This window comes from Garra rufa, chromosome 15 (genome assembly GCF_049309525.1).
Source record: "Garra rufa chromosome 15, GarRuf1.0, whole genome shotgun sequence".
Lineage (NCBI taxonomy): Eukaryota > Metazoa > Chordata > Actinopteri > Cypriniformes > Cyprinidae > Garra > Garra rufa.
Window position 1 is genome coordinate 12,480,876 of NC_133375.1, and position 19,065 is coordinate 12,499,940.

The window sequence follows — 19,065 nt, forward strand, 5'->3', positions numbered from 1 at the left end:
GTATTCAGTCTTTGGATTATGGTTCACCAGACTAAATCATCAGTGAGGTATGTCTGTCTGTCTATCTATCTATCTATCTATCTATCTATCTATCTATCTATCTATCTATCTATCTATCTATCTATCTATCTATCTATCTATCTATCTATCTATCTATCTATCTATCTATCTATCTATCTATCTATCTATCTATCTATCTTATCATAAGTCATATAAATGTAATCTGTTACAGTTCCTGAGAAAAATGTGTAATTAAATTACAGTTACTAATGGAAATGCATTGAAAACCAATGTTTCATATGTTTAAGACACATAGGACACTGTCATACCTATGCAAAGATTCGATTTGACAAAAACATTATCATAGCTATCAAACTACATATTGTTATAATTTTGAACCAGAATTTAACCTCAGAATGACGTCAAAGTAAAAAGAGGTGTTGAAGTCTGATTTTGTGGTGGATGTGCTTCAAAATTAAATGATTTTAATCTTAATTCAAGTGATGAAGGATGCTGAAAGTCTGCCAGTAATCAGCGTTGAGTACTACTTTAAGGTTAACCCTGATTGCTTTTAATGTTTGAAAATGATTAACAGTTTAGAAGAATTTAGAAAAAAAAAATAGAAATTTAGATTTAGGAAAGTAATCAAATGTAATCAGTTACATTACTTCAATAAAGTAATTGAAACAGTTACACTACTTATTAGACTACCTATAGATAGATAGATAGATCTGTTACTGTTACTGAGATTAAATTTACTTATGAAAGTCTTAATGATTACAAATGGGGTTACATCTGATTATTTTCACACACACACACACACACACACACACACACACACACACACACACACACACACACACACACACACACACACACACACACACACACACACACACACACATTTGTTTGATTTCTTTCTAAAAAATTAGTTGTTTTCTTCCAAGGCGTTGTTAGATGCCAGTGTTTCCTGTCATAGCTATGCAAAGAATTGATTTCAAAAACAGTATCATAGCTATTAAACTACATCGTATATGATTTTGAATCTGTATTTAACCTCAGAATGACAAAGTAAGCAGAGGTGCTAAAGTCTGCTTTTGTGGTGGCTGTGCTTTAAAATTAAATGCTTATAATCTTAATTCAAGTGATGAAGGTTGTTGAAAGTCTGACAGTAATCAGCATTGAGTACTACTGTAAGGTTAACCCTGCTTGCTCTAAATGTTTCAAAATCTATCATCTATGTATGTGTTAGGGAGTAATTTACATGTAACAGAATTACGTATTTTAATTACAAAATAAATGTAACTGTAATATGTTACTGTTACTGAGAAAAAAAAGTGTAATTAAATTACAGTTACTTATGAAAATCTTAATGATTACAATGGGGGTTACATCTGAATATTTTAACAAATCAAATCTGTGTGTGTGTGTGTGTGTGTGTGTGTGTGTGTGTGTGTGTGTGTGTGTGTGTGTGTGTGTGTGTGTGTTTGTGTGAAAATATTTAGATGTAACCCCCATTTGTAATCATTAAGAGATTTGATTTATTTCTAAAAAAAATAATTGTTGTCTTCCAAGGCATTGTTAGATGCCAGTGTTTCCTGTCATAGCTATGCAAAGCATTTATTTCAAAAACAATATCATAGCTATTAAACTACATCACATTATGATTTTAAATTAGTATTTAACCTTCACGATACAAACAAAGATGCTACACACATGCAGCATGAGCAGTTTTTTATTTAAATTTGATTTTATCATTTCAACATTTGAAGCAAAAACAGAATGATCTGACTTTGTGAAATTATGCTAAAACCTGCATAAAACAAAAACACAGACAGCAGGTGGTGCTTATGGAACAGCAGTGATAAAAGGGAATAAGAACAAATGCTATCAAAACTTTTCTGAAATCAGTTCCCTTCAGAAATACATTTATATAAACATCCACCACAATATTTTTATTAAAACAAACAAACAAACAAAAAACAGTGAGCTTGCCCTACCTGTATAATATTTTCTTTGAGTGTGTCTGTTAAATTTAGTTCTTGCTTGCAAGAGATAAACCTATGAGCTTATGTTTTGGCGGAAACTGCAGTTGAGATTTATTTTGACGGTCATAAAATGGAAAACTGTATTTACCTTGGCATAGTTGAATAATAACAGTTCTGTACATGGACATGACATACCGTGAGTCTTAAACGCATCATTTCCTCCTTCTTATGTAAATCTGGTGTTTTCAAAAGACCGCTGAAAAAGAGGCCAATTCCAACATAACACAGACTATGACGTTATACTCTCAGGATCATTAATCATCAATCATCAGACATTCTGCAGGTAACTAGGCTATTGTGAAAAAACAAAGCTAGGACAATAGCGTAAATGGCAGATCATGGAAATAAATGTTATGTTCCAGGTTGTGCAGGAGATGTTAAGTGCAGGGATGGGTTGGTGTCTGTACTCTAAAGGGACATGGTTAGCTTCTTGTTAGCGATAACCTGTTACATTGCAGTACACAAGATTTCACTTACCACATAAACAGAGTAAGAAGAGATGACTGCAGGGATGATGGCGAATGATTTGCAGATCTTGATCACCGCTGACAGCATCTAAACTTGTCAAATGTGCTAAGTACTGCCACGTGCGATCACAAATCTCATAAGTGAAAGTAAAAAGTTATGGTGCATTCAAAACGGCAGTTTTAATGCCCCGCATATTAATAGCGGCTCGAGCAATTAAATATATATTTCCCTCCATGTGTTTCCTTCCTGCTGTGTGAGAGCTAAATGAGCCAAACAGCCAATCAGAGCAGAGCTCATCATTATTATTTATGAACCTTCCAAATAAGGTAATAACAGACCATTTCATTCTATGGACAAATCCTAGGGTAGTAAATAGACTTGTAAAACCATTTCTGGAGATTTTATGCCCTTACCGAAGCCATATATCATCTGTGTAGATATCAGAAAGCTACAGCACTCTATGGCACTATAGAGTAATTTTTTACAGTGTCCGTCTGTCTTGTCTGTCTGTCTAATTGAAGTGTGACATGTTTTAAGATGTTGTTAGCTGCCCTAAATTACTTCCACACCTGTTTTGACTGTCCTGACATGAGAGTGTACAATTTGGAAATCAAATTCAGGTCTTGTATAGTGTGTGACTGTTAAAAGGCTTGGATTTACACATGAATGAATCCTCTCTGAACTCTGCATGCTGGAGTGCCTTGACTGGAAGAATGAATGCTAAAACATATCATTAAACTCACAGAACGGCTGTAAACATTGATGATGATGATGTGTAACTGTAAAGAGTTTATTCTACAGGTCAGATGAGCTGGGTGACATTTCATTGTTGTCCTCGTCTCCTAAACAATTACCAAAGGTTTACACCCGCCCTTCTATTCATGAACAGCACATATTGAAAAGGTGATGTAACTTTGTATGATTATTTTGAGGGGAAAATGTCCTCTACGATCAACAAAAATTTGGATGTTTATATACTGCTGCATGATTTTGCATGAAACTCAGTGTTGTTGTGGATACCTGACAATGATGAAGTCAATTACATTAAGGTGGTGGTGATAAGCACATGCCAGCCTGCAAAATGCATGTAAAACAATCACGTTTGTATTTTATGTAATGAATAACAATCTCATAAGTGTCACTTTTTATCTTAGCAATCCTGTATTCATATTCTGTATCTTTTTAGGAAAATGGTCAAGAAGTCCCTTGTTGCCGGGCTGGTGGTCTTGCTTGTGGCTGCAGTGGGTTTCTTCCTGGGTGTGTATTTGGGGATTGGAAATAAAAAACTCACTGTATCCTCTGACCACTTCTACTCGAAAGCAGCTGTGGCAGCAGATGCCGGGAAGTGCTCTGAAGTTGGGAGGTAAGAGTCCAAATACATAGAGTCAAAGTTTCCGTGCTTGTTGAACATCATGCACGGCATCTTACACAACCACTATTGTTCATGTTTGCAGGGACATCTTAAAGCGCAATGGTTCAGCGGTTGATGCTTCCATTGCTGCTCTGCTGTGTGTTGGGCTATTCAACGCACACAGCATGGGCATTGGAGGAGGGCTGTTCTTCACCATATACAATGCGTCAACAGGTAAAACAATGACATTTATGCATTCAGCAGATGTTTACCTAGGAATCAAATCCAAGACTTTCTCCGACCATGGTCTAAAAAACATAAAACTCAAACTTTCTTAAGGGATTCTTAAAATTGACATCTTTTTCTAGTCATTCTGGCATTAAAGGACAATGCTTTAGGAGTTTAATATGACACAGAGGTTATTTGCCATTCGGCAGATACTTGTCATCCAAAGTGACTTACAGTACATTAATTGAAGTGGCATGACCCTGGAGCAACCTGGGGTCAGTAGCAAAAGGGCACAGTGTTTACTCATCATAGTGACCACAAATCTTGCTTCAAATCAGCAAATGTTGTGAATAAGCATTGCCTTTTCAAGTGAAGCTAACAAGAGTGAGTTAAACAAAAGCCTGGGTTTATGTCCAAGTGATTTTTTTGTCTTGACAGACGACACTGAAAATGAAATGGAAGCTAAATTAAAAATTCCATGTGTTTGTCCACAGGAAAGGTGGAGACGATTGATGCAAGAGAAACTGCTCCAAGGAATGCTTCAGAGAACATGTTTGGCAATAACACCCAGCTGTCACGGAAAGGTACATTACCATTAATGTAAATATTACCATTCTATAAATGAAAATAGAGTTAATCTGCCTGTGAACTAGCCTTCCCTTAAAATATATGTCACACTATCCAATCTTTTGAGAGACTTATTGACCTTGACACACAGTCATTGGAGTCTAGACTTCTTCTCTATGGCATCTTTTCAAGATCTGCATGTTTCTGCATGTTGGTCACATCACATGACTTTGATTTGGAGGATGGAAGTTTTTCAAATGTTTAAAAGCAGTGAAGCAGTACTGTAAATCTTTTTAATTTATTATTTCTAAGACTATGCCAAACTACACTACTGTTCAAAAGATTAATGTTTTTGAAAGAAGTCTCTTGTGCTGACCAAGGCTGCATTTATTTGATGAAAAATACAGTAATAACAGTAACATTGTAAAATATCATTACAACTGAAATTTATTGCAATATGCTGATTTGACATTCAGTAAACATTTTAGTTGTGCTGCTTAATTCTTTTTTGGAAACCATGATCATTTTTTTCAGGATTCATTGATGAATAGGAAGTTCAAAAGAGTTTTATTTTGAAATAGAAATTTGTAACATTGTAGTCTTTACTCTCAATTTTTATCCATTTAAAGTTGAATAAAATTACTTAGAAAAAAAATGTAGTGTTTTTCTGATCTTTAAAGTATTAGTTCACTTCAAGAATAAAAATGTCCTAATAATTTACTCACCACTATGTCATTCAAGATATTCGTCTTTCTTTAGTCGAAATAAAAATGAAGGTTTTTTAAGGAAAACATTTTCTCCATATAGTGGACTTCGATGGTGGCCAACAGGTTGAAGGTCCAAACAGAAGTTTCAGCGCTACAAAGGGCTCCGAGAAATAAGAGTCTTATGTAGCAAAACGATTGGTCATTGGTCATTCAAAAAAAATAAAATACAAAATTATATACTTTTTAACCACAAATGCTCATCTTGCACTAGCTTGACCTCATGCATTAAGTAATCCCATGGAAAGTTCATGTGTGACTTACACTCTTAAAAATAAAGGTGCTTTGAAAGGTTCTTCACAGCGATGCCATAGAAGAACCATTTTTGGTTCCACAAAGAACCATTCAGTCAAAGGTTCTTTAAAGAACCATCTCTTTTTTACCTTTTTTATAATCTGAAATACCTTCTTTCGCCACAAAGAACCATTTGTTAAAGGTGTTAAAGGTTCTTTATGGAACCATTTAGACAAAAAAGGTTCTTCTATGGCATCGTGAAGCACCTTTATTTTTAAGAGTGTAGGCAGAAGTACTGACCCAGTGTTAACAAAGCAAACATGCAAAGAAAGTCAAATGCCCTTTAAAAAAATGTAAAACAACAATGTCAGAGGACTTTGAAATTTGGAGGAGAAAATGAGATGGAGTTTTTTGCTCTACCCAACCTTTTTAAACCAAGGTACACAGAAAAAGAACTAACCACGCGTGACCTTGCATAATGCGTGAGGTCAAGCTAGTGCGAGACAAGAATTTGTGGTTTAAAAGTATATACATTTTATTTTTTTTAGAAAAAGACGGATAATTTCATTAGATAAGACCCTTATTCCTCAACTGGGATCGTTTAGTGCCCTTTGAAGCTGCAATGAAACTGTAATTGGGACCTACAACCTGATGGCTCCCATTGAAATCCACTATATGGAGAAAAATCCTGGAATTTCTTTGCAAGTGAAGAAAGAAAGACATGAACATCTTGGATGACAATTCTGGGAGTGAGCTAATCCTTTAATGAGACTTTTGAATTGCATTTAAGCATTTTGAAAAAAAAAAAATAACAGGACAGAAAATAAGCATCATGTCACTGACCTAACTGCAGTTTTGGCCAATGAATAATGCCTGTATTGTGTTGTTTGAATTGCAGGAGGGTTGTCCATCGCCATACCAGGGGAAATCCGTGGTTACGAAATGGCACACAAAAGACATGGGAGACTGCCATGGAGGGAACTGTTTGAGCCCAGTATAAAATTTGCACGAAACGGTTTTCCAGTCGGCAGGGCCTTGGCCAATGCGATTGCAAAAAACAAGGACTCGATTCTGAGTGACGTGACATTGTGGTGAGGATTTATCTTTTGGACACTACATAAACAGAGCAGTCTTTAAGGAAAATCCACTTATAAATGAAAAAGCACATTGTGTCAAGTGTACCAATGTGTACTAGTTTGTGATTGCATCATACTGCGTCACACATTACTAATTCCACTGGCGTCACGCATATAATTAATCTGACTCACAACACTCTAAGCACTGTCTCTACTAGTAGTTTTTTAAGACGTCATATTGATCTTTTCCTGTCTCTGTATTCCAGTGAAGTGTTTTGTGACTCAGACAAAAACCTCTTGAAAGAAAATGATATCATTAAATTTCCCAAACTCGCTGACACCTATGAGAAGATTGCGGAAGAAGGGCCAGATGCTTTTTACAGTGGATCTATGGCCCAGAACATAGTGGATGATATCCAGGCTGCAGGTCTTTACATGCTTTCTTTATTTGACATTTTCACTGGTGGTCAGATTACCTCATTTTAATAAAATATGCAAATCAATCTGTCTCCAAAGGAGGGATTATAACCCTTGAGGACCTAAAGGAATACAAGCCAGTGTTGAATGAGGCCCCGCTGAAGTTAAATGTTGGAGAGTACACCATTAATGTTCCTGATGCTCCATCCAGCGGACCTGTACTTGCTTTGATTCTCAACATAGTGGATGGTGAGTCTCATATTGTTCCTGTGTGTGTGCTTACATCAAGGATCTCTAGAATACCTGGAGAGAAATATTCATTAGCATTCCCATTGATCTTAATGGCAGACTTCCAAAAAGCTAAAATCTAAGTGATGTGATTAAGTAGTGATTAACTAAGATATGGGCGAATTAAAATATATTGATATCCTTAATAAACAAGTTGAATGTGCAGTGCACCCTTTCGTCTTCACATCAGTAGATGTGTTTATGGATAACTATGAGAAGGTGTGTTGTTCTTTGAGCTGAAAATTTAACAGGATTCAAGTACCTGATTATGTAATAATCATCCATCACCACATACGCTTACTAACTCATTTAGAGACACTATCATGTCAAACGCTGTCTTTATGAGTAAACCAGTGATTTCATTTTCAAAAGATCTTCATTTATGAGGGCAAGCAGCATCATGTTGTGCATTAAGTAAGAATGTACATTCAGCAGATCATTATTGCAAAATAAACGCAAACAAGGTAAACAGGATAAGGTGCTGTGTCACCCTGAAGATGACTGTATATTAATCAGGATATGGACTCACCAACGCTTTCCTGTTGCTCAAATAGTAGAGTTAAAAAAAAAAAAGTAAAAGAACACTAAAATAATATTACATTAATACTAAAGGGATGGTTCGATAGTTCATCCAAAAATGAAACTTTTGTCATCGTTTACTCATCCTTGTGTCGTTCCAAACCTGTGTGAGTTTCTTTCTTATTTTGAGCATAAAAGAGGATATTCTAAAGAATGCTTGTAATTAAACAGTTGTTGGTCCCCATTGACGTCCATAGTATTTCTTTCACTACTATGGAAGTCAATGGGGACCAACAACTGTTTGGTTCTTGGAAATTCTTTAAAATGTCTTCTTTTGTGTTTAACATAAGAAAGTAACTTATACAGGACTTATAAGTTATTTGGAACGACATGAGGGTGAGTAAATGATGACAAAACTTTCTTTTTGGGTGAACTATTCCTTCAGTACTGAAGTCATCTGAGGTCAAATACAGTGCATTTGATGATGAAGTGAGATGCAAAATGGTGTCAGCTAAGTTTAAATGAATGTAGAACAATTAGTATGTGAGATGTGAAAGTAGTGACACTTTCTATTACTCAGAAGAATCGAGTGATACACAATATTGCTGTAGGCAACGGAGAATCAATTATCTGCCAAATTCCACAAAGTATTCAAGAGTCTTGTAACTTAAACGCAAGAACATTGTTATCCACTGCTCTGCTTTCCCATTGTTTTTCTATGAAGATATGCACAATAAGAACAACTTTCACCACATTTCAAATATTTTTCAGCATCTTGTAGATGACATGGCATTTTAAAAGTAAAAATGTAAAGCTCAAGTCAAAATAAGTTGAACTTTTAATGAGTCTGAAGACCTTATGTTTTTCATTTTGCCTTCAGACTGCCCTGCGTCTGTGTTAAAAAACACAAAATGCAAGGTCTTGAATTGTATTTTTTCTTTACTTGAACTTATTTTATATCAAAGGATTAGTTTACTTTTAGAATAAAATTTTCCTTAGAATTTACATCCCAAGACATCCAAAATGTTTATGTCTTTCTTTCTTCATTCGAAAAGAAATTAAGGTTTTGGAGGAAAACATTCCAAGATTTTTCTCCATTTAGTAGACTTTATTGGGGATCAATGAGTTGAAGGTTCAATGCAGCTTAGGTAAGCAGAATAAGGTGCTGTGTCACCCTAAAGTGGTTCATTTGGTGATAATTATCACCAAATAAATGTACCAGTGCTTTCCTGTAGCTCGAACAGTAGAGTTTGATGCTAGCATTACATTGTATGCCTTTATTACATTATAAGTTCCTTTAGAAAATGTATTAGACTTTATATTTTAATTTGTAATTTTACTTGTGTATTGTGTATTATTAGTCCATTACAATGTACAAAAAAAAACCATATTTAAAAAAGTAATATCAAACGGATAGTTCACCCAAAAATGAAAATTTTGTCATCATTTACTCATCCTTGTGTTGTTTCAAACCTGTATGAGTTTCTTTCTTATGTTGAAGATAAAAGAGGATATTCTAAAGTATGCTTGCAATCAAACAGTTGTTGGTCTCCATTGACTTCCATAGTATTTTTTTCCCTACTACGGAAGTCAATGGGGACCAGCATTTGTTTGGTTCTTCAAAATTCTTCAAAACATCTTCTTTTGTGTTTATTATAAGAAAGAAACTGACAGGGCTGAATAAATGATGACAAACTTTTTGGGTGAACTATTTCTTCAGTACTGAAGTCATCTGGGGTCATATACAATGCATTCCATAAGAGCAAGATGATGCCAGCGGAGTTTAAATTAATGTAGAAAAATGAGTATGTGAGATGTAGTGTCACTTTCTGTTACTGATACACAGTATTGCCGTAGAAGACAGAATATTAGCAATTATCTGCAAAATTCCACAAATTATTCACGAGTGGTGTGAATTAAACACAGAACATTGTTATGCATTCCACTGTGCTGCTTTTCCATTTGTTTTTCCATGTAATTATGCACTAGAAGAACATCTTTGAAGACATCTCACATATTTTTCAGTGTCTTGTAGATGACATGGCATTTAAAAAGTAAAAATGCAATGCTCTAAGCACAATAAGTTCAACTTTTAATAGGTCTCAAGACCTTATGTTTTTCATTTTGCCTTCAGACTGCCCTACGTCTCACATTTTTAAACCTCAAAAATGTGTTCTGTGTTGAAAAACACAAGATGCAAAGTCTTGAGAGGTTTTTTTAAAACTTGAACTTATAAATTAAAGAATTAGTTCATGTCCAAAATAAAACATTTCCTGATAATTCACCCCCATGTCATCCGAGATATGATGTTCATGTCTTTCTTTCTTCAGTCGAAAATAAATTAAGGTTTTTAAGGAAAGCATTCCAGGATTTTTCTCCATATAATGGACTTCAATGGTGCCCAACAGGTTCAAGGTCCAAATTGCAGTTTCAATGCAGCTTCAAAGGGTTCTACACAATCCCAAAGGAATAAGGGTCATATCTAGCTAAACGATTGGTTATTTTCTAAAAAAAAAAAAATAATAATAATAATAATAATAATAAAAATAAATATATATATATATTTTTTTTTTACTTTTTAACCAGAAATACATTATACATAATCAAATTGGAAATGTCACATGCAGTTAGCTCTCCGTCTGTGTACTCTGTTCAAAAAGGTAGGGTAGGGTGAAAAACTCCATCTCATGTTCTCCAAACATGATACTTCCACCTTGACTATGTAACTTGACTATTTAATGCTTGAAGTCAAGCTAGTGCAAGACAAGCATTTGTAGTTAAAATGTATAAAATTTTAATTTTTTTTAGAAAATGACAGATTGCTTCACTAGACAAGACCCTTTTTCCTCAGCTGGGATCGTGTAGAGTCCGTTGAAGCTGCATTGAAACTGCAATTTGGACCTTTAACCCACTGATCCCTATTGAAGTCCACTATATGGAGAAAAATCCTGGAATATTTTTCTCAAAAAACGCAATTTCTTTTCAACTGAAGAAGGAAAGACTTGAACATCTTGGACGATATAGTGTTATGTGTGAACTAAGGCTTTCTCAATTATATCAGGCATAATAAATAGAATATACTGTAAGTATAACAGTGATAATTCACATCAAGAATTAAAATTTTTTTCTAGGTTACAATTTCTCAGACAGCAGCGTGTCCACATCAGAGAAGAAAACATTGACGTATCATCGCATCGTAGAGGCATTTCGTTTTGCTTATGCCAAGAGAAGTAAACTGGGAGACCCACGTTACCTCAACATTACTGACGTGAGTACAACTAATAGTACTTATTTAGATTTTTTGGGGTGAGTTTTGAGGACTAATGCAACCTGATCTCATGCAATTCAACTCAAGATCAGTGGAATGGTTTAAAGAGTCCTTTATAAATAATATCTGTTACAGCAGACAGTATTTTCCCAAGGGTTCTAACTGTTCCCATTTCATGCACCTGCAAGTTCAATGGCCTCTAGTAAATCTATTTTCAATTATCTCCTTTCCTAGCTCATCCAAAACATGACCTCAGACTACTTTGCAGACACCATTAGGAGTAAAATCACAGATGACACTACTCACCCAGACACCTACTATGATCCCGAGTACTTCGTCCCCGATAACCATGGCACGGCTCATCTGTCAGTCATCGCAGAGGATGGGAGCGCAGTGGCAGCCACCAGCACCATCAACCTTTAGTAAGAGAAAACACATGAGTTAGTCTGGAGCCCTTGAGAATGACAAGTATGATTGTTTTTGTGCCAGAAAACATAAGTGGAACTCAGGGGTAAACGCAGTGTTGTTTGTTCTCTTCCTTTTGAACTGATTGTCTTGATCTTTCATGCTGTTTTCACAGTTTCGGCTCGAAGGTGATGTCACGCTCAACTGGCATTATTTTTAATGACGAGATGGATGATTTCAGCTCGCCTTACATTACCAATGGCTTCGGGGTTCCTCCTTCACCCAACAACTTCATTCAGCCAGGTGCCTAAAATAAATGCTAAATTATCTCTCTAGACACTGACACACAGGTGATTAAAATAAAGACATGTATTGACATACGACTTTTCTCTTTTGTCAAGGTAAAAGACCACTTTCATCGATGTGCCCCACGATAATATTTGACAAACACCACAGAGTCAAAATGGTGGTCGGTGCCTCAGGTGGGACGAAAATCACGACTGCAACTGCTCTGGTAAACACCTAAACAGCTTTTAACTATAATTATTGAATGCATATTGCCAACATACAGCAGTGTTTCCCAACCCTGGCTTCTCATATGCAAATGTAGTATATTACATTTAGTCATTAAGCAGATGCTTTTATCCAAAACGAGGACAATAGAAGCAATCAAATCCAACAAAAGAGCAATAATATGTAAGTGCTGTGACAATTCTCAGATAGTCAAACGCAGTACACAGGGTTTTTTTTATAATAAATAAAATGAAAACAAGTAGATAAAATAGAAAAAGAATAGGAAACGCTAGGGTTAGAGTTTTTTTTATATAAAAATACAACAAGTCAAAGAAAAATAATAGAGAATGCTAGTGTTATAGGATAATTTTTAAATAAAAAATACAAAGAAAACAAATAGAACACAGAAAGAATAGAGAATTCGTTTTTGTTTTAGAGGCTATTGTTTTTTTCCTTTAAAAAACAATGTTCTTTTTTTACATTTTTAAAATCAAGATTTCCATATATGACATGTATTGTCATGTGAAGTAAAAACAATAGTCATAGTCAGTTATTAAAATGTCTTACAATGGATTTAGATAAATATGTACTGTATGCATGTTTAAATATGTATAATACATTTTTGTACATATGAACATGTTTATCCATCCTAAAACCTGTCATGTTGATATTATATATGACTTTATACTCTAAAAATTAATTATACATCAATTAATAAAAAAAAATCTGATTTTTGTATATTGGCCATTCTATAGAATTGGTTCAAAGTCAGAGTTGGAAAATGTGTCTTTTTCCACAAATTTTGTTTTTATGCAAATTGTATAATATCTAAAGTACACATTTCTAGTAATTGTGCAGTTAATTCTCATATTGTATTTTCATAAAGATTTGGAATATTTGTCCTCTCCCCAAATTTGTCATTACCCGAAACAATAATAATAATTTAATGAGAAGGGTTATATTGACCTATTAAGATTTGTCAATATATATTTTTCTATTTTATTAAAAAGTTTTCAATAATAATTACAACAGTAACAATATTTCAAGTGTAATTTATGAGATTTGTTGTATTTTGAATCCAATTATTTGTGTAAAAGGCAAAAAGTTGATCATACTGATTTCATTAGTAGATTCATTAGTTTTAAATACTGAACCAAAGACTATCATAACATCTTAGCTGATAATTTAGTATACTTGATTTAAAAAAAAATGTTTCGCATATGCGCATACACATTTACTAAGGGGATTTTATATGTTATAAAACTTATAAACCCCTACAAATCTAAAGCCCTTAAAATGTAACCTGTGTTTGACCATATATCATACATAAAATTATGGTTAAGGAAAAATGTAACCCTTTTGCGACCTTATGGACATTTTTGTCCATTTCAGTTTTGTTTTGTACCTGTGTACCTGTGTTAATGCCAACTGCATAAATCTTGGCTCAGGTGTGTATTTTTATTGAAATTTTAATATTTCACCCTCATTTCCTTCAAAAAAATCCTTACCCTCCGTACAAAAAATACTCACACTCAGGACCTTAAGGACAAAAATGTCCACATTGAAACCCATTAAAACTGCAATTTTTTAACCCAGGGCTATAAAATTGACTATAAAATGTGACCCTGGACCACAAAACCAGTCTTAAGTCGCTGGGGTATATTTGTAGCAATAGCCAAAAATACATTGCATGGGTCAAAATGATTGATTTTTCTTTTATGTCAAAAATCATTAGGAAATTAAGTAAAGATCATGTTACATTACGATTTTTTGTAAAATTCCTACTGTAAACCTATCAAAATGTAATTTTTGATTAGTAATATGCATTGTTAAGAACTTAATTTGGACAACTTTAAAGGTGATTTTCTCAGTATTTTGATTTTTTTGCACCTTTAGATTCCAGATTTTCAAATAGATGTATCTCGGCCAAATATTGTCCTATCCTAACAAACTATACATCAATAGAAAGTTTATTTATTGGGCTTTCATATGATGTATATATCTCAGTTTTGTAAAATTTAACCTTATGACTGGTTTTGTGGTCCAGGGTCACAAATGATGCATTATTTGTTAATAGGCATTCATTTCTCGGCGCCGATAGCCTTGTGGTTAGTGTGCTGACAAATAGCGCAACTGTGCTCACGGCGACCCGAGTTCGATTCCCGCCTCGAGGTCCTTTGCCAATTCTACTCCACTCTCTCTCTGCCCATTGATTTCCTGTCAACTCTCTACTGTCCTGTCCATTAAAGGCATAAAAAAGTCCAAAAATATAACTTAAAAAAAAAAGGCATTCATTCTATTGGCAAGGCTTCTATTTTTAAATTTTTACTAGATTGTGACATTTTTTCAAATTTGGCATATAAAAGAAATACTTTCTTTTTTCGTGTTTTCTGCTTATGCATATTATAGTCGATTATAGAGTGAATTGGAAAAATAATGCAGCTATAATTGTGTGGGTATGTTGGCAAGGATGTCAGAGTGTGGTTTGCATGTGTTTACTGAAAAATGTATGTGTAATTAGTTGGAAAGAAATTATATTGTACTGGCAATCAAAAATACCACTCCATGTATATGAGTCTCACCCTTGGCAGGGTCATAGGGCCATGTGAAAGCTATGAATGAGGTCAAAGAAGGTCAGTGAGCTTTGAGAAATTTTTTTTTTTACCCAAACACACATCTTAATACTTGATTGCACTTTTTCATTTGTTATTGTTTTTGTACAGAGATAAAAGGTGAGCTTGAATTTGATGTAGAAGTTCAGAAGCTCCTAAACACATTGTTTTTGTTTTCACCACAAGAAAATGCTGATTGTTTAGTCTGGTAGATTTTATACAAAGTTTGAGTGTTCGCAGAGCCAAACAGGTGTTTGCAAAGCAAAACCTATACATATTTGGTGCTTGAGGGCTTGGTCATTTCATTGCTTGCAAGATGAAGAGACGTTACTCAGCAGAGGAAGCTCTGGAGCTGGTGTTGGCCACTGACAGTCAGCATTATGTAAAGAAACCAGCTTTTAAAGCATTACAGTTCTGAAAATAAATGAATGTTTGGTAATTATGAATAGAAGAGATGCAGATAAAAACAACAACAGTCAGTGATATATCAGTGATATGTAATATTTCTATGACAGTTTTTTTGATATGACCTTTTTTGTCCATTATGGACCTAAGTGTTAGTTTAAAAAAAAAAAAAAATCTGACACTACATAAAAAATATAAATGCCTCAGTTGTTCTTTACTGACACACCCAAGAAGCTAATAAGCAAAGAAAATACTTGCTTAACATTTAGTATATGGAAATTAACTACTATTTTTAATTTTTTTTTTCATAAAAAACACCTGTGGCATTATGTAAACAAACCAGCATTTAAAGGGTTACAATTCTGAAAATTAATGAATGTTTGGTATCTATGGATAGAACAGATGCTGGTTAAAAAATCAATATCAGTGAAAGTGGAAAAAAATATTAAGAAATCATATTTTTATGACAGTTTTGGACATGGACATTTTTGTCCATTTTGCACCTATGTGTAACTTTTTTTTGAACGCACAGAGGTTAAAAGCAATCAGTATAGGGATTTCCTAGTGTTTTTAATAAGAAAATGAAAGGTTTTGCATTATTTTTCAAAAATCTAAATATAATTGGCCTGATATATCAAAACATGCTTCTTCCAGGTGATCCTGAACTCACTGTTCTTCAACTATGATCTGAAGAAAGCAGTTTTGGAGCCTAGAGTCCACAACCAACTCAACCCCAATATGACAGTTGTGGAACAGGACTTTGAGCAGGTGGGTCCCTAGACTTGACAATCTTACTTTTCTAAGACATGATAAAAGTTTAATAAGTCAATTTGTGAATATGTCCACACATGCTACAGAGCGTTCTTGATGGCTTGGCTCAGAAGAATCACATAACAGAGCTGGAGAAAACACCAGGAGCAGTAGTCCAGGCCATTGTGCGACAAGGAGACAAACTCTGCGCCGAATCTGACCCCAGGAAAGGTGGCTATCCTGCGGGATACTGAACACCACTCTCTCCCTCCCTTCTCAAATGTGTGAACCTTCAGTCATTGGTGACTCAGTTAAGAACCAGGAAAAACTGTAAAGCAACACACCTCTCAGTCCAACAGACAATATGGACCCTAATGCACAAGGCTGCGCAAAGACTTCTTATATTTATCATCATTTCTTTTTTTTTTCTTTTTGATGGGAAAATGTTTCATTGGTATCAACGGTGCCTAACTTTCATATTGAACGGTCTATGATTTTACCAAGCTTATTTATTCCGTTTGTGTGTAGAGAAAGAGGATTGATTATCGGTATGTGGGGATCTTTGGTACCTAATTCAATTGTACGGGTTTCTTTGTTGTGTTAATGGTGTTCTTTGGGTTAATGGACATGTTAAAATGAGTAAAACAAAAAGTGCCTTTAAAAGTGACCAAATCAGGGATATATAGTCAAACCAAAAATTATTCGGACACCAGATATAATTTTTGATATCTGTTTTACTAGTGGGTGCAGGACACTATAGTTCATTTATGTAAGTGAGGATAGTCAACTGTGACATATTATACCCTAAAAATTTACCAGTAATATTGATAAAAATTTGGGACCAAAAATTATTCAGACACTTTGACCTGACCATGTTTTGCTTAAGTGTTTTTTTTTTAATTTAATTGCTAATGTAACCTTTTTACATCACAGACTAAACAAAATTAAGCATCGCTTAATTGGTCAACAAAATATTGACAATTGTGTTAATATTGTCATACTAACAGTTGTCTGAATGTTTGGTTGATTGTAATCTATTACATACCTTTTTACCAAAGGCATCTGACATTATCAATATTAATTTGTTCTGACACAGAATTGAATATCATATTTTATTACCATTTTCTAAACAATAGCTAATAAACTGTGATAATGTGAGAAATGCTGTCTGAATACAGAGAAGCTGTCTGAATACATTTTGGTTTGACTGTAAGTATGAAATTAACACAGTAATAACAAACTCACAGATTTGTATTTGCAAACCATGCTAATTGCATGGAATTAAGATACTTTTAAAGAGATAGTTCACCCCAAAATGTATGTTCATTCATCATTTATCATTACTGGAACACAAAATGCAGTAAAATGAATAATGATTGAAGATGATTGATGTTTTTAAAAAAATTATGGAAATGCACTCTAAAACAGTCTCTAAATCAGTTTTTGTGTTCACCTGAAAACAAATTCATGTTGGAAAAACATGAAGCAGTGAACTATCTCTAAGCTTCTATTTTTTTTATGGCAGACACACTGTGTGGGAAGCTATTATATTACCATCTATAAGCTGAATGTTTCACTTAAAGCTGCAACCAGCATATTCATTTTTTAATAATGAACTGGAACGATGATTATTATTGTGAAGAGAAGCTAGCAGACCAATCAGAAGTAAAAATCATGGGAGAACGGCTTGCACGGCATCAGATTACCTCACTGGACACGTTCGCCTCTTTATACAGCCATCCTCTCATGAGGTGACTTGTGTAATGTGAAATGCTGAGAGTAGTTATTCTGTTATGAGTAAATTACTTATGTATGTGAAACCTGAGCTCCAAATGCAGAAAAAACACATGCTCACTTCAGGTCTAAATGTGTTTAATATTTAGGACACATTAGGAGTCTACAGAGCAATATGTGGTATGTACCCCCAATATGTACCCAGGTCCATCATAGATTTTGACTTAATATTAAACACAATGTGTATAAAGATATTCTTCAGAATAGTTATTCTGTCTAATGTTAGTTTCATTTTAAGTTAAATTACATTTAAAGGAATAGTTCACCCAAAAATGAGATAAATTTGCTGATAATTTACACACCCTCATGCTATCCAAGATGTCGATTTTAAGAAATGTAACATTAAATTACTTGCTCACCACTGGATCCTCTGCAGTGAATGGGTGCCATCAGAATGAGAGTCCAAACAGCTGACAAACACCCATTCACTACAGAGGATCCATTGTAATCCTAAATTTCTCCAAATCTGTTCTGATAAAGAAACAAACTCATCTACATCTTGGATGTCCTGAGATAGACTACATTTTTAGCTAGTTTTCATTACTGCACTGGAAAAAGTTTTCACCAGATTCAACTTAAAAAAGTTCAGCAGCGGAAGTTTTTACGTTAAATCAGCTTAAAACTACAAGTCATTTTAACTTATTACAATCAAAATTAGTTGATTTAACTTGTGAGTTTAAATGATTTAAGTTGATTTAACTTAACATTTTAAGGCAGCTGCTAAACTTAAGTTTTTAAGTTGAAACTGGTCAAAACTTTTTACAGTGTGGGTGAACTATTCCTTTAAGGGCTATCATTAGACTGTTTGTCGCCATAATTATAAATCTGTATAATGTACAGCTCACATTTAAGCTATTTCACAAAGCTAGAGATGTTAATGTTTATCATGAAGAGATACTGTGTTAATGTATAGTGCATTCAGAGAAATACATGTGTGTATATTTTTTTAAACATCCACTGTCCTGTGGCTGTTGCTGTGCTGTTAATTAAATTTTTGGACCAATGTATGTTTGTCGTCACATTCATAAGTGTTGATATAAATATTGTAGGAGCTAATTACTAAATAATGCAAGCTGTATTTTATGAAACAATGCCATGTGAACAGCTCTGAGGCAAAAACATGTTTTGAAAAATGGAAGGCATGGTAAATAATCCAGTCACCAGTCCAGGGGCGCCGCTCGCAATTTTGGGCCCTATGACAAAATATGAGGTTGGGCCCCCCCTACCACACCAAAGCAGATCTCTGGGGGCCCCTAAATGGCGTGGGCCCTTAGAATTGTCCTAACTTTCCCCCCCTTAGCGGCACCCCTGCACCAGCCACATGTGAATATATTTTTTATTAAGGTAGAAGAACAAAC

The 19,065-nt window shown here is 34.4% G+C and overlaps 1 protein-coding gene across 1 annotated transcript; it reads left to right on the forward strand.

Moving 5' to 3' along the window:
* Positions 1-18: 18 nt before the first annotated feature.
* On the forward strand, positions 19-18,814 carry ggt1a (gamma-glutamyltransferase 1a). The gene is made up of 14 exons (XM_073819318.1): positions 19-47; positions 3,318-3,419; positions 3,703-3,879; positions 3,971-4,101; positions 4,590-4,679; positions 6,559-6,751; positions 7,003-7,163; positions 7,253-7,402; positions 11,092-11,228; positions 11,463-11,650; positions 11,809-11,936; positions 12,035-12,147; positions 15,818-15,931; positions 16,021-18,814. Exons 1-14 carry the CDS (start codon positions 19-21, stop codon positions 16,165-16,167), a joined length of 1,860 nt encoding a protein of 619 aa, XP_073675419.1. The 3' UTR covers positions 16,168-18,814.
* The last annotated feature ends 251 nt before the right edge of the window (positions 18,815-19,065 follow it).

Coding starts and splice junctions, on each gene's coding strand:
- ggt1a (XM_073819318.1), top strand. CDS start 19: ATGGTTCACCAGACTAAATCATCAGTGAG. Junction 48..3,317: donor CAGACTAAATCATCAGTGAG/GTATGTCTGTCT, acceptor TTTATTCTACAG/GTCAGATGAGCTGGGTGACA. Junction 3,880..3,970: donor AAGTGCTCTGAAGTTGGGAG/GTAAGAGTCCAA, acceptor TCATGTTTGCAG/GGACATCTTAAAGCGCAATG.